This window comes from Chenopodium album, chromosome 24 (genome assembly GCF_948465745.1).
Source record: "Chenopodium album chromosome 24, dcCheAlbu1.1, whole genome shotgun sequence".
Lineage (NCBI taxonomy): Eukaryota > Viridiplantae > Streptophyta > Magnoliopsida > Caryophyllales > Amaranthaceae > Chenopodium > Chenopodium album.
In genome coordinates this window covers 8,532,545-8,547,013 of record NC_137857.1, presented here as the reverse complement: position 1 = coordinate 8,547,013, position 14,469 = coordinate 8,532,545, and the positions used below count along the sequence as shown (strand labels likewise).

At 34.2% G+C, this 14,469-nt stretch overlaps 2 protein-coding genes across 2 annotated transcripts; both read right to left on the bottom strand.

Annotated features, from left to right (window-relative positions):
* Nucleotides 1-639: 639 nt before the first annotated feature.
* LOC145610020 (PHD finger protein ALFIN-LIKE 5-like) lies at nt 640-5,933 on the bottom strand. Its single transcript, XM_081665264.1, has 5 exons — nt 5,670-5,933; nt 5,517-5,549; nt 3,813-4,041; nt 3,184-3,325; nt 640-1,211 (listed from the first exon to the last, which is right to left on the bottom strand). Exons 1-5 carry the CDS (start codon nt 5,764-5,766, stop codon nt 957-959), a joined length of 756 nt encoding a protein of 251 aa, XP_081521390.1. The 5' UTR covers nt 5,767-5,933; the 3' UTR covers nt 640-956.
* Nucleotides 5,934-9,768: 3,835 nt separating this feature from the next.
* Nucleotides 9,769-14,214, bottom strand: LOC145610514 (uncharacterized). Its single transcript, XM_081665838.1, has 12 exons — nt 14,157-14,214; nt 14,041-14,063; nt 13,470-13,610; nt 11,864-12,016; nt 11,220-11,481; nt 11,035-11,134; nt 10,867-10,934; nt 10,653-10,731; nt 10,464-10,575; nt 10,324-10,382; nt 10,010-10,130; nt 9,769-9,900 (listed from the first exon to the last, which is right to left on the bottom strand). Exons 1-12 carry the CDS (start codon nt 14,212-14,214, stop codon nt 9,769-9,771), a joined length of 1,308 nt encoding a protein of 435 aa, XP_081521964.1.
* Between the last annotated feature and the right edge of the window lie 255 nt (nt 14,215-14,469).

Sequence of the window (14,469 nt, the reverse complement as noted above, 5' to 3'; positions counted from 1 at the left end):
CTACCGAAGTTACTTCTGTAGCAGTTAGGGCATAGCTTGTCGTCAATGTCAGATTACAGGAAGGATAACAGGATCAGACACCAAGCATTGGAGCAATCCCAACCACATATTGTTAAAACAACTTGGGGCTGCATTCTGCCAGCTTGAAATTTGGTAATTTGCTCTTCACTATGTCATGGTGAAATAAGGCTTATATGTAATGCAGGCTAGATCGTGGAGACACCAATTTTGCTGAAGTGCATGCTTAGCTGCATTAGCTGATGAACTCAGAAAATTCTGTTGGGCTATGACAGTCTCTCAATCCCACGAATACCATTCGAGTTTAGAGTCCTGTCCTAACATGTAAAAAAGGTAATATGCTGTCTACCTAGATCACAGCCTGAACAGGGTTAGAAGCACAAGGGTAGCAATTTGGAGTACATGGATTCATTACACAACCACTCCCAATTTTCAAACAATAAGAATCGAATCAGAGCAGAAACATGCACATACAGAACAGCAACTTGAAAATTCTCAATTGCAGGTTTGGTGCTCCAGTTGTTCTCAAGGTCAACTGGGGTTTGACCAACTTTCTTACCTGCCTGGGAAAATCCATAAAATAGCACAGAAAATACCAACACTTAAGAAACAGGAAGCAAATTAAAGAACTCTGGACACACAATAAATTGCATTCTTCTGAAAATCAACAACTGATTTCAGAATAGTGGAAAATAGTTAGTCACCGAGTACTTCCCTACGACGTAGATTACAAATCTGAATGCACAGTTGATAAGATAACACAGCGATCTGCAAGCTAGCTGATAGAATTAACATAATTCTAGACACACGTCTGGACATGAATATAACACCTGATAACGCATGACACTAAGAGCTACCACCTACACAATTAGCAGAATAACCACAAACGAGTGGAGTACAACAGAAGTGATGTAGATTGCCAACTTGAAACAAAAACATCAAGGCCTTGCTCTTTTGTTGCTGCATGATGGGCACTTGTACTGCTTGATATGCTCAGCCCTAGCTGGAGTGATCTTTACACATTTCCCATGGAACCATCTCTCACATATATCACAGCAAATCCAGAACTCATCAGAAGCATAATTATCTCCACAAGCCCCGCAAAGCGTATCTCCATGTTCCTCTTCAAATTCTTCATCCAAACCATCTTCTTCATCCTTTTGTGGTTGTGGTCCTTTTGAAGAATACTTAGCCTGCGATTCAAAGTCTCTCATTCAATAACACAAATGAAAAGGGCAATTGAAAATTTTGATCACAGCATTTGGTAACAATGTAATTTCAAATATTGCTACACCTTATGACCTCATGACCTGTTCAATACACGACTATTGAATGTATAGAGGTAAAATGCAAGTATGCAACAATATACTCCAAGACCATTCATTGACAGGCATGACAGCTACATAGCGTAGTCATGCAATACAATCAGACTTAAACATTGATATCAGCCACAGATTTTCCGAAAGATAATGCCCCATGTGACTATAATAACAAGCACTGCAAAATGAGCCTTTTACAGAACCCGATGGCCCCACTAGCAGATGCAAAAAAGGTTTAAACATGAACTGATGAACACAGAAAGCAGGTTCTTCATGAGCAGACCTAACCTTCACTACCCACCATTCTTTTCTACCAGTGGAATAGCAAAAAATTACCAAGTCCATAAGTGCATAGTGAGGCTTTACTAAATAAATTAGGTGCTTGTCACTTCACCTTGTTTTTTACTGAAAAACTGATTTTTATTCAATAAAATTTTAACATTCTTTTGATTAAAACTGATGATATTGATGAAACCTAATTTTAACGAATTAATGTGATCAAACTTGAGTTTTGCAAATAAGCTAATTCAGTGGTGCTTTTATCACATGACCAAAACTGTTAAACTAGTTTTTTCTAATGAAAACTAATTTAACTTATCATAAAAAAAATTTAATGAATTTGAATTTCTAAAGTCCAAAAGCACCAACGCCACCAAGCCTTACTATATCATTATCAGAAGACCAATTTGCTAATTACAGACAAGAATCCAATAAAAGATAGCAGTGACACGTCACATTATCCAACCAAGCAACAATAACTTATATCCCAAGTTCTAGAAAAACAAAAATCACATCAATGGTGATTTACTCCAGAATAAGTGGTTTTAATCAAAAAAATCAAGCAAATAGTCTAAAGACACAAAAGATGCTTCGATAATAATACATTTAGACCAGTATTTATTATCAATTAGAGGTTGTGAGCCAGCACAGCACAAGCATGACATAGTATAGAACTTTTCTCATTGCAATAATGCCCCTTACTCCCACAAAAGAAAACATGGAAGAATATAAAACTTACAAGGGAAGGTTACATCAACGAAAAAAATGTAGTTACTACCTAATCCCAAAGTTCAGTTGAGAACTTGATTTGTTATTTCTGAAAAACTATATAAAAAGAATGGATTTGCCCAAAATAGTATAAAAGTATCACCAGGAAATAACTCTTAAGCATGGGTCTACCTGGCTAGTATCATCAGGAACAAGAATAGGTCTACCCAAGTACCCAGCTAGCCATGGGATGAAAATTAATAAAGCAACAATGATATGGAGTTATGGACACAACACAGCATAGTGTGATAATTCCATTCAAGAAGCTTTGACTAAGTAATGCAACATTCCCCCAAATGGAAGGAATACCATATACAAAAAGATGACTAAAAATCTGAAACAATACTCATATACTTTGTGTATAACACTACAGCATACAGTTGAGATAATATCATGTGGAAATATAAGATTTAAAAAACCCACATAATGATATCTAAGATAAATAAGATAAAGTAGTATTCGAGCTTTTCTACAGCTGCCTGGTACTAGAAATCTACATGACACAAATAACAAGATATGGAGGTTCCATTCTCCAATACTCCAACTGCAGACAGATTATATCATTCACACAAAAGAATCACTAAGGATATACTCATCCATGACATATTCTATCCCATAGACATAGTAGTATAGTACCAACATAATAATTACCCTAGGATGATTAACTTATTAATTCTCCAATAGACATACATCAGTTATCTCCAATTCTAATTGCACATATCAATTTCTGTAATTAATGCAACCTCCCATACAGTCATGTACAGTTTGGAAATATAACTAACAAATATCCATGACTTACTGATTTCGAATTTGACTTGGATTTGGTGCTGCTGTTGTTTGAAACTGATGTCTTCTCTTTTGAATTTGATTGCTTCTTTGCATTTCCACTTACAACCTCAAATATTGTAGGCAAGTCATTGATCATACTAAACAGACGCTTCCTGCAATATAGATGAGAAAATAAAAAATTGATATTGATGATAGGTTGATAGCAGTCCAATATTATCTATAATAATAACAGAAACAATAACAGCAATAAGCACAAAGATAAAACCCATCTGACCAAAAAAAATTAATACAATTGAAACTACGCATAATAATGTCCCAAAATTGAGAAAACTTTTTTTATAATGATGAAATAAAATATTGCAAAGCTGAAAGGCAAGGGGGAGATGAAGAAATCATCTGCGTTCAATAATAATGGCTGCATACTGATAATGCTTACCAAACCAGCAAGTTACCGTCAAAGAAGAGGCCACTTGCAGCTGATAACAATGCTAATTGTACAGAACTACAGAGTTTTCAATGTAAAATATATTGATACAATTGGTATGCTCTATCATGGGAACTTCCCAATAAACCCCGAATCAGGTATAGCAATAAATTCTGGCATTACATAATTTGCGTAGCAAGGAGAAAATTAAATACCTATCAGATTTTTCAAAACCAAATCTGGCACCAAAGTAGAAGGCAACAGAAAGCAACCATGCATCACTATGAACAGCAACAAGTGACAGCCAGTCCTTCGATTGCATGCCATCTCTGGCGAAGTTAATACCCAAAGCAGGCTCAGGGAGTTCTGGAGGCACCTCTTCTGCTGGCAAGTTCACTTCCCACTGCTCATTTGGAAATCCATATAGACAAAGGTTCTCCTTCTCTGCAAAATGCACTAGTTAAGCAAGCCAAACAAAGAATTTGCTGCCAACCTGCTGCAACAATTATTAAAGCAGGCAAACCAATTGGTGCTAGGTAAAGAAAGAAGGAACGGGGTGGGGGGGAAGCAAAGAGCACAGCAACTACCACTACTTGGACAGCAGAAAAATTTATTACTCAAATCGCAGGTGTAGATAGAAACTTATATACTCGGTAACAGATACAAAAACTGTACAATTTTTTCAGAGTTACCAAACCTGAACAGAAATCAGAACTAACTCATCAGAATTCACAACCTTTGACCACCAAATCTTTCTACACAAAATGAACGCTGAACACCTTTTCATACCATAAATGGATAAAAGCTTGACAGCATAGGATCATTAGTTAGACTAAAATAGCTCAAATATGCATAAATCATACTCCCTCTGTTTCTCAATAGATGTATCGCTTTAACTTATTACATAGTTTATATACTTACTTTGACCACCAATAACTTTAATTATATATTAGTAAAAAAACTGAAATTACAAACAACAACAACAACAACAACAACAACAACAACAACAAAAAAAAGTGTTAATTTGAAAATATTGTGATTAACCTAACAACAGTTAAAATGATGTAATTAATTTTAAACGAAGTATATTAGTAAAAATTAACATGGTTAAAGTAAATATATAAATAGGGTATAAATTCAAAGTGATGCATCTATTAAGAAACACAGGAAGTACTAAACAAACATGGACATCCACTCATAGTGTATAGCTGATTAAGAAATCTTACCGTAATATAAGAAGCAAGCAAAACCCGAAAATGAAAACGATGCAAAGAAGGAAACATAAAGGAAAGGTAGTTTTCTAAGGCCAAACAGCAGCAAAACAACCAATCTACCAATCCCAATTTCCTCATAGTAGAGTTACTCTTGAACCCAAAATTCTCTACTGTTAGAATGCAGCTTGTAAAAGCTACTCTAATTCTCTAAACATGAAAGACCAAAGCTACTCTAATTCTCTAAACATGAAAGACCAATCATTCAAGAGCTCATAAAAACTAACATGACAAACCCAAAGTATCAAGTTCGAAAGCTACTAAACCAATAAAATTGCGAAAATGTAATCGAAAATTCCAGCGAAGCATAGACAATAGAGTAATCGCTACAGTTTACTGAGACAACACAACAAGTCTTATTTATATACACTAAAACAGAAATAATCAAACAGTAATCAACTGCTAAAAAAAACAATATATATAGCATTATCATTAAAAAAACAAAAAGATTAATTCCTTTTCTTAATTTCGGGACCCAAAAAGCGAAAAGAATAATCAATTGAACAAACATTACATGCTAAATCTACACATTAATCAACATTCAACAAAATCTAGTGCACACTATAATAATAATTAACTCCCAGAAAATTTCAAAAATTAAGCAGAAATTCAAAATCAAATTCCAAAAAAAATTATAAGAACCCTAACCTGGGTCACATTGCTGGTAAAATTCTTCAACATCTGCAACAAAAAAACCCAGAAAATTCAACTATTATCAAACACAAAATCAAAGAACCCTAAAAAATTACTGCGCTGAAAAACAAAAATCAATAAAAGGGGTTGAAAAATCTCGAGTAATACCAGTAGTAAGAGCTTTGATCATGCCAGCTCTTCGACCCTTGAAATCTCTGAAAACCTCTTCAACGGTTCGAGGATTGTACTGCGTATTTCCGTCCATATTTTTTGATTTTCCCTCGAAATCTAAAGAGGGGTTTTGGTTCAAATTTGAGTAGAAAGTAGAGAGAGAAAGATAGCAAGGAGGAGAGAGAAAGAGAGAAGAAGAAGAGAGAGAGTATTCAAAGTGTGTGTTCTGAGAAATTTAATTAGCAGAGAAGACCAGAAATTATTAACATTCGGTTTATTTTAAACGGAAGCAGGAGCAGCAGCAAGGTACCTGAAGCTGAGAGGAGAGAGAGAAAAAAGTTAATTTCGGCCTCCGCCTTGGATGTGGATGTCAACTAGCTGTAGTGCCGTGAAAGGCGCCGATACGGAGTAGTACTGTAGAGGTTGGGTGTAGGGTTGTATTATACGGATTGTGGCTCGTATTTGAGTCTTGTGTAGACTCTAGACCATTGTTTTTTGTGGCTTTTTAAACACGGAAAAAAAATTACTCGTAAGATTATGATAATCGTTTAAAAAAGGATTAGGAGTTGGAAGTGGGGATTAAAAATTTTGAAAAATAAAAATAAAATAATTGATGAATCAAAGATGGGGGCTGGATTGACTGACGTGGATGGTTAGGATTTAGGTATGGGATTTTGATTATTTTAATGTAAGTTTCAATAAAATTTATGAATGAAAAAAATAAAATGTGTGAACAACCTCTTCTTCCTTTTAGGGAAGACTTTGAGAATTGACCCGTGATGGCCCATTGAAAATTGGCCAATTGACCTTATTTTTTTTTAAATTCTATTACTGTAATGTTTAGCATTTCTAGCTAAAATTCACAAGTTATATCAAAAAAAAAAGTATGAGATCTTCCACTGTACTAAAAAGTTGAACATCCTCCTCTTTTTGTTAGAAGCTTTCCAAGTTAGGTCTCGTACCATGCACGATAATTTTTTATAACTATTATATACAAATACCAATTGGTTGTGGGTATAGTGGTAATTGAGACTGCACTTGGTAGGAAAGATGTAGTGTTCGATCCAGCAACAACAATTAGGAGGGGTTGAAACCTAACCACCTAGAACCAAAATGGTGTATCGGGTGGAACACCAAAAAAAAAAAATCACCTACAAATTTATATTATTTTCTTCTTATTAACCAAATGAATATCTAGGTAATTTGTATTTAACCCGTAAATAGATTTATTTTTTTACACACTATTATTCATTCTCTCTTATGCGATATTTCTTTTCAAAGCCAAGCTTTTCGTACATAATTAAATACAAAATTTTTTAAAAAAAAAACTTTTTTGTGATAATTTACTTAAGTGTATAGTATAAAGAAGGATACACTAAATCTTTTTTATTCTTTTATTTATGAAATAGATTTCCTTCCTAAATAGATTTTTTTTTTTAAAAAAAAAAAAACACCAGAAAATTGCATGTGTCTTTTAGTATATAATTATTGATTATTAATTGATTGATGGATGGTTTTGTTTCTTACGAGGATAGTTTATCAGTATAAAATTATACTTCGTAACTTTCATTTCGACGGAACATAAATAAGAGCAACTCCAATGACAAGCTAATTATTAAACTAGTTTGTCATGTCACATAAGCTTTTAAGCTAATCATCATTTTAGCTAATTTGAGCCCTAATGGCTAGCTAATAGCTTACGATTTAAATGAACCACACCTCCTTAATTCACGTGTTAAAATTTTATTTTAAAAATGATAAAGTATTGTGTAGAACGGACTCATGTGAGTCCGGTTATACAAATAGAAAATAAAAAGTTAAAAAAAAATGTCATAAATTAGATAATAATAGACATGGATTAAATTATAAATATTAGATATTAGGTTATAAGTGTCAGGAATTAGATAATAATAGTCAGATATTATATTATAATTATCAGGTATCATATTATAATTGTCAGATATTAGGTCTTAATTGTCAGATACTCCGTATTACATTATAATGGTCAGATATTATATTATAAATATCAGAAATTATATTTTAATTGTCAGAAATTAGGTTATATATATATCAGATGATAGGCTAAATTTGTCAGAAATTAGCTATTATAGTCATCTATCAGATCGCCGAAAAATTTTGAACCTGGCTGGAACTTCACGTAAGATTAGTTCAGTATTTTGAGGAATCTATCCTTTCTACGATGTACAAGAGTTCAAGTTGCCTCTGAAAGATGGCTTATACTGCATCGATCAGGATCAAAGATTCTTCGTATTCAGTTTTTCCTCCTTGTATGACAATTCTATGAGCTATAGTGATACGAGGAGTAAAGACGGTGAAATCTTGATTAGTGCAAGGATGAGAGATCATTATCTAGGGAGTTAAAAACGGTAGATGATTTGCAATATGAGATTTATTAAGAAAGCTCTTTAAAGTTTAAATGCTTCCACAAAACAATTATTATTGACATCAAAAGGCAATAATCGAGAAGAAGACGAAAACCCATTGATAGTACCACCATCGACATGCTGCTTTTGAGATTCGCGATTAAGACAACAATCTTTATTCATCTCGTCGTGGAATGAGTGGGAGAGGGTCGCCAGCGCCGGAGGATGGGAGGGGGAGGGTGGTCGCCGGCCACCGACAAGTAGCTAGGTAGTGGTAGTGGCAGTAGAAGTGATAGTGGCAGTGAGTGGGGGATGGGTGTGTGCATTATAAACCGGACTCACGTGAAACTGTCTCACGCAAAACCTTCACTTTAAAAAATGCAATTAAGATTCTCAATTACTACATAGAATTTTCAATAGTCTTTCAATTTCAAACTATAGGATCTAACTATCTAAGAGTAGTCACACAAATCTCATCCACAATTTCCTTTTATCTTACTTGATCCTCTTCCCCATGAATTTAGCCTCTTACATTTATGATTCCATAAGGTTATTCCTTTTGTTGTTATAATGGAGTAGTCTCACACTCTCACAAAAATTTCACATTTGACATTACACAACTTTTATTATTATTTACAAAATATTCCCTTAATCTCCAATACATGTTTCTATTTTTATATTTAAACTTTAAAACTTTGACCACAATTCTCACTCATAAATACAATAACCATAGTCATGTGAAATATCATTGGATACCTTAATGTATGGACGTATGGTAATAGCGACTTTTTATAAATTATTTTAATTTTTAATTAAAGATATTAATAAACAAAAACGAGTCTTGAATTCTTATTAAAAAATAAAAAATTAAATCCAATAATGTCCTTATAAATGCTTTTATGGTGCAACTAGATGAAGCCCGTGCAATGCACGGTTTGTTTGATTTTTTTTATTATTTTTTTTATGAGCTAATATTTGTTATATATTTAGATAAAATTCCTAATATTAAAAGATAATATTTAATATTTTATTAATTTAAACTTAAAAATCTCATTCGCCAATTTTGCTTACGTGGCATTTGAATTATTTAATTTTAAAAGAAATTAATAATCTCTTATTTAATTGGCTACTCCTAAGATTTGGAATCCTACATGGCGCGCTGAGAAAATTAGATCCTACGTGGCTCTCTAAAAACTCGGGAAAAAACTCCTCTTTATATATACTAGGGGAGCCAACGCGCGCGATGCGCGCAGAGCGGTTTGCCTTTTTTGTTTAGATTGTGTTTTGTTTATGAGGTTATGGTAGTTGTTTTTTGGGTTAATTATTTTTTATTTGAGTTGTTTGTGGGTTGTTGTTTTGTAAAGGGAATTGTGATTTACGTGGCTATCATATTGGAGTGGTGCTATTAGCTTGAAATGTACAGTAATTGAAATTTGTAATTGCAATGAGTTGGTGTTGTGACTATCAATTGGAGTGGTTCAATGATCTTTAAACTTGCCATTTATTATTTGATTTCAATAAAAGAGTATTTACATGGCACATAATTTAAGATTAATCCTAGTAGTACGGAGTACTTAGATAGATATAATGATATGCAGAAAGTGTTCTTATATGGTAGTACTAAATTATTGTAAATATGTAGCTAAGTATAAGGTGTCGTTTTAGGACAAACGACTACTTCTTGTTTTTTGTTGCAGCACTTTCATGTGTCGTCAAATCTCAACGTATTTGATAGCCCATTTGAGCACCCCGATTCCAGTTAGAGAAGTTGTTGGTGCTATTTGGAATTTGATGGTCCTCACCTGTAGGTTGCTAGCTATATCTTCAAATTCTGGCCAATTACCCTGCCCAATAATGCACAAAATAAAATCAGAAAGCGGGATTCGAAGGACTGTTTTTGTTGAGTTTTTATTTGAATTATATGGCCTTTCCCCCTTTTTTTTCCGTTCTTACCGCCATTTTCTTCTCATATATCTCTGAAGTAGGGAGACCAATGAGCTTTTCACAGTCTTCAGCAAAAGCAGTGAGTCTTAGTGTCCCAGTGGCGTCACTCACATCGATTGTGAAATTTACCCTGTGTGTAAAGGGACATTAGTATTTTGGTTATTGTAGTTGTTGCATTTGTTGATTTGAATTGATTCTTACCTGACTGCGGCAGTACTGTTTTTTTTTTTTAGCAGTGTAGGCATTTGAAAGTTGCGTCCTTTGCTTCTTGGCAGCGCTTTCCACAGTTGTTACATCCTAGGTAAGCAAGCAGATTTTCCAACTGAGCATCAGGGACAGTGGCTTGTATCCAATGGCGTTCTTCTTGAATTGTGTTTGCAGCCTGCGATTTATGAAAATGCATCAGTCCTCTGTTAATAGGTAGGTATTTGTTATGTAGCGGGGTGTGGGTTGTTGTCCTTACATTTTTTTGCTCAATTTCATTGATAGTTTTCGCTGCTGTAGTTCTTGATGGTGTTCTGATGTGGAGTATTTTTGTTTCCTGGTCAAGAAGCATTTCTTGTTTTTCTTTCATCCTAGGATGTTTTGAACGAATTTAGTACAGTTGATTAGCATTAGATATTGTAAGTATATCGTGTTTTTCATTGCTTACCATGTTCGAAGAGCATGTGCTTCCTCCCCCGTAGGATCTGAGATGATAGTAGTTGACATTGAGCTTGCAAGGGAGAACCCTACATGTTTTTAAGGTTTTGAATTAGGCAGTGTGTTAAGGTATTTTAACAATTTGAGAAGATATGATAGGCTACCTTTATATGTGGTTGGTCGTAAGTGAGTGAAGGCTGCAACTATTGGGCTTAGCACCCAACCTGCAAGCTTCTCAGTGTCAATAATAGCAAGGCCTCCCCACATTGAGATGGTGAGCGGCTGTTCAGTGCTGTTTATCATGGCATATAGAGTCATGGATACTTTTGTAGTTTTGTATAAATGGTGGATTACATTGTTATAATAGGTTATTATCGTCATTGTTTACGTACCTTTGGTCAGTGACTATGATTTCACGTACATCCATCATGTTTCCTCCTGATGTTGGTACTTTCCTGACCTCTTCTATGTAAAGGACAACAGCAAGCAAATCTGTGTGACATGTTACATACGGTTAGTGACTGCTACATAAAGTGTTGTTACCAATATAGTTGATGTTGGTTAGCACTGTACTTACCAAAGCGTTCATTTTTTAAGCTTGTTTTTGGAATTGAGTTGATGGAGACATAATTTGGCAGAACTGGACCTGTAGTTGGGTCTAGTGGTTCAATGATCGTTTGTCCGCCGAATGTCATCTGGCACTCATCTTCTCTTTTTTGGTACTTTGGATCTATTGGTTTCAGTGGAGCATTTGCGATCTCATATTCTTTCCCTAGTTGCAGGACGTCCTTGAAAGTGTCTATTTCATCACCAAAAAGAGTACCTCCAAGATGGTTACCCTGCATAGCACAGTTCAAGTGAATATATGTGCCATAAAAATCCAATCGACCTGATCATATCTAAAGTGACCCTGCTTCTTTAAGTCTTTTTACTGCATGGCAATGTAAATTATAGTGTTTAACTCATAGATTTGTTTGCTCGGCAATCATGACATTTTGTATAAACTAATTTAATAAATGTCATGTTGAATATGTAAGTGATTTTTAGGTGTTGAAGTTGTGAGTTTCCTTTTTTTTTTTTGGTAATTTGGTTGTTGATTAAATCTGTGAATGAGATCTGTATTTTCCTCATGTTTTTTGGTTTTATGGCCGATAGCAGAATTACAAGCAGTTGTAAATTTTATATTACTGTTTTTAGTGCCTAGTAAGAAAGTGAACATACCTCAGTATCCTCAAATACAAGGCGTTGGTAGCGCTTCTTGTTTGGTGATTGTTGTGGCTGAGATTTTTCTATCACTTTGGCTCTGACTTTGTAAGCTTTGGTGCTTGGAGTTAGTTTCCCGAGTGAAGTTTGTTCTGGCTTCATGGTTAAACTCTGCAGCAATATATATGTACAATGCAAAACAGAAAGGGTAAGTTAAGAAACGATATGGATATGACCAATGTGATATAATACTTGTTTACTGAACAATACTGACCTTTTTTAAAAGTGAAGGATACTTTGGATGGCGTTGGTGGAAATGACAGAGAATAAACCACATATATATAGATATATATTGTTGTTTAAGACCAATATTTCAGTTTCAAACTTTTGCATTTCCTGTGCTTGGTTTTAATTAGAGTTTAATTGTATTGATAATAAGATCTAAATGCAAAGAATTTGAAAAGAATTATACTGTAGTTATTTGTAATTAGGAGTAATTATTGCTAATTATTTCTAAGTAGTATTTGAAGCTTCCTGTGACTGTTTGTTAACAGAAGATGCTGCGCAATAAATGTACTATAACCTCTCAATTTAACAGCCTAATGAATATTATGTGGAATGCCAACCAAAGAATCATATGGAAGTGAAGTTTGTTCTGACTGAAGAAATGGTAGTCTATAGAGTAGAAATGTCAAAATGAATGAACCAAATTATTAAAGACCCAGTATATTTTCTGTCATAATCTGCCATTACTAAGTTAAAAAGAATGTATCAGCAACTCAAAAAATCAAAATTACAGAAAATAATAGAGTTAATCAAAGCAAAACAGCAAGATTGTAATAACAAGAGTAGGAAATGTCAAATTCTTTCAGCAGAGTTGGTGGGTTTATAAATCACAGTAAATTATTATTATAAAAGAAAAGTCGCTTAGGACAAAAATTGGAGTTAAGAGTGGTAAGAATTGCAGTTTCCCCATTGTAAATTAGTGATTGGCAATTAGCAGTATTTATTAACCAAAGACAAAATATTAAACCTCAACCTGCTGAAAGTTGCTATCTAGTGAATTAGACCAAACCTTAGCCCACCACCTTAAGTTGGTTCACCTACTCAACTCTAACCAATATGCCAAGCAAACAGATTTGGGTTGGAAGTGACAAGTATTGATTCGTGAAACCAAAAAAAGAATGCAGACTATTATATAGCAGTAATACAGAGTATTGGAACTCACTCTTCTCTGATCTGGAGAGATAAGAGTAAACCTCAAGATATTCTCATTATGCATATAAATGCATCTGTCAATGGATGAACCTTTATTGGGCTGGCACAAATTATGGAATCTAAACCAAAGGAAAAAAAAAAAGTTAGCGCATGTACAAAATAATGTGATTCTCATTTCATCAATAATATGCATGAGCTGAAAAAAGAATAATAGATTATATCAGAAAACTATGATGTCAGAGATAAAACAGAGAAGCATTCAGAAATTAAAGTATCTCGATAATTAAATAAATTAATGCAGGCAAGAAATTCAAACACACAACTGCCAATCCTTAACTCAGCATAACTTTACCAAAAGAAGAGAACAAACAAAATCAGTGCACAACAGCTACTTGACATGAAATACCTGTAGTTTTTTATTATCACTAATAATAAGAGGTCTTTGATTGACTCCCAAGTAAAACATGAACTCACGACAGTTGGCAATACAAAGTCGTTTTGCTGCAGAGATGACATGAACTTGGTCACAGTGTTCTACTCTTAGAGCCTGTTGACATGATCATTGTCATAACAACTGTGCTGCCAGTTTCACATCTAACTTAGAATTTACATTTATGCATGCTCGAAGAACTATAGTTTCATCAGAGCAGCCATATATGGTGGGTACCGTCCTTGCACCAAAATCTTATACTCTTGTTATGTTTAAATGATTTTGAAAGAAATAAAGGGGTAATTTTGAAGCAAGACAACATTCATATAATGTAGATATCATTCCAAGTAGAAATCTTAACAAAAGACACAGTAATTAGGAAGTAGTTGCTTGTCATTTTCAGAAGAAGAAGTAATAGATTGTTTCAAGAAACAACAACATTTTGTTAAATTTAAAGATGAACTAAGTTTATTGAAATATTCTCCTTCATTTGGAATTTTAAATTGGCTGAAATTTTGGTTACGGGACATCGTGAAGATAAGCAGACCGAAGTTCCTGTTTCAGTTGTTCCTGTCATAAAAGAATGGTTTTGACTTTAGCAGCTACACATTGTGAGCGGCATACATTATTAAAAATAAATCAAGAGGTTGTAATTATACTGACCTTGAAGGAGATTGTTGTGTAACACCTGATCGTAGTAAGATCTCAAACGAAATAACATTTTTTGCACTGTATACATGCTGATCTTCAGTTGTAGGCTTGGTCAGTACCCTTACATGTTTAGAATTCCGGGCCCGAGAAAGGGCAACATATAGTTGTCCATGAGAGAAGCAAGGTCGTCTAAGGTATATCCCTACTTGAGTGAGTGTTTGTCCCTGGGCTTTGTTGATTGTCATAGCAAAAAAAAGCTTGATTGGGAATTGTTTTCGCTGGAACTGGAACGGGTAATTAGCTGAGGCAGAGGGCCGCAAGTCAA

Bases quoted from the DNA above. Each gene is read 5' to 3' on its own strand.
- LOC145610020 (XM_081665264.1), bottom strand. From the start codon at position 5,766: ATGGACGGAAATACGCAGTACAATCCTCGAACCGTTGAAGAGGTTTTC. The intron at 5,550-5,669 runs GTATTACTCGAG...TTTTTGTTGCAG, and splicing joins GATCAAAGCTCTTACTACTG to ATGTTGAAGAATTTTACCAG. The intron at 1,212-3,183 runs GTAAGTCATGGA...TTTGAATCGCAG, and splicing joins CCAAGTCAAATTCGAAATCA to GCTAAGTATTCTTCAAAAGG.
- LOC145610514 (XM_081665838.1), bottom strand. From the start codon at position 14,214: ATGTTATTTCGTTTGAGATCTTACTACGATCAGGTGTTACACAACAAT. The intron at 14,064-14,156 runs GTCAGTATAATT...CTTTTATGACAG, and splicing joins ACACAACAATCTCCTTCAAG to GAACAACTGAAACAGGAACT. The intron at 10,935-11,034 runs GTACGTAAACAA...CATGATAAACAG, and splicing joins ATCATAGTCACTGACCAAAG to CACTGAACAGCCGCTCACCA.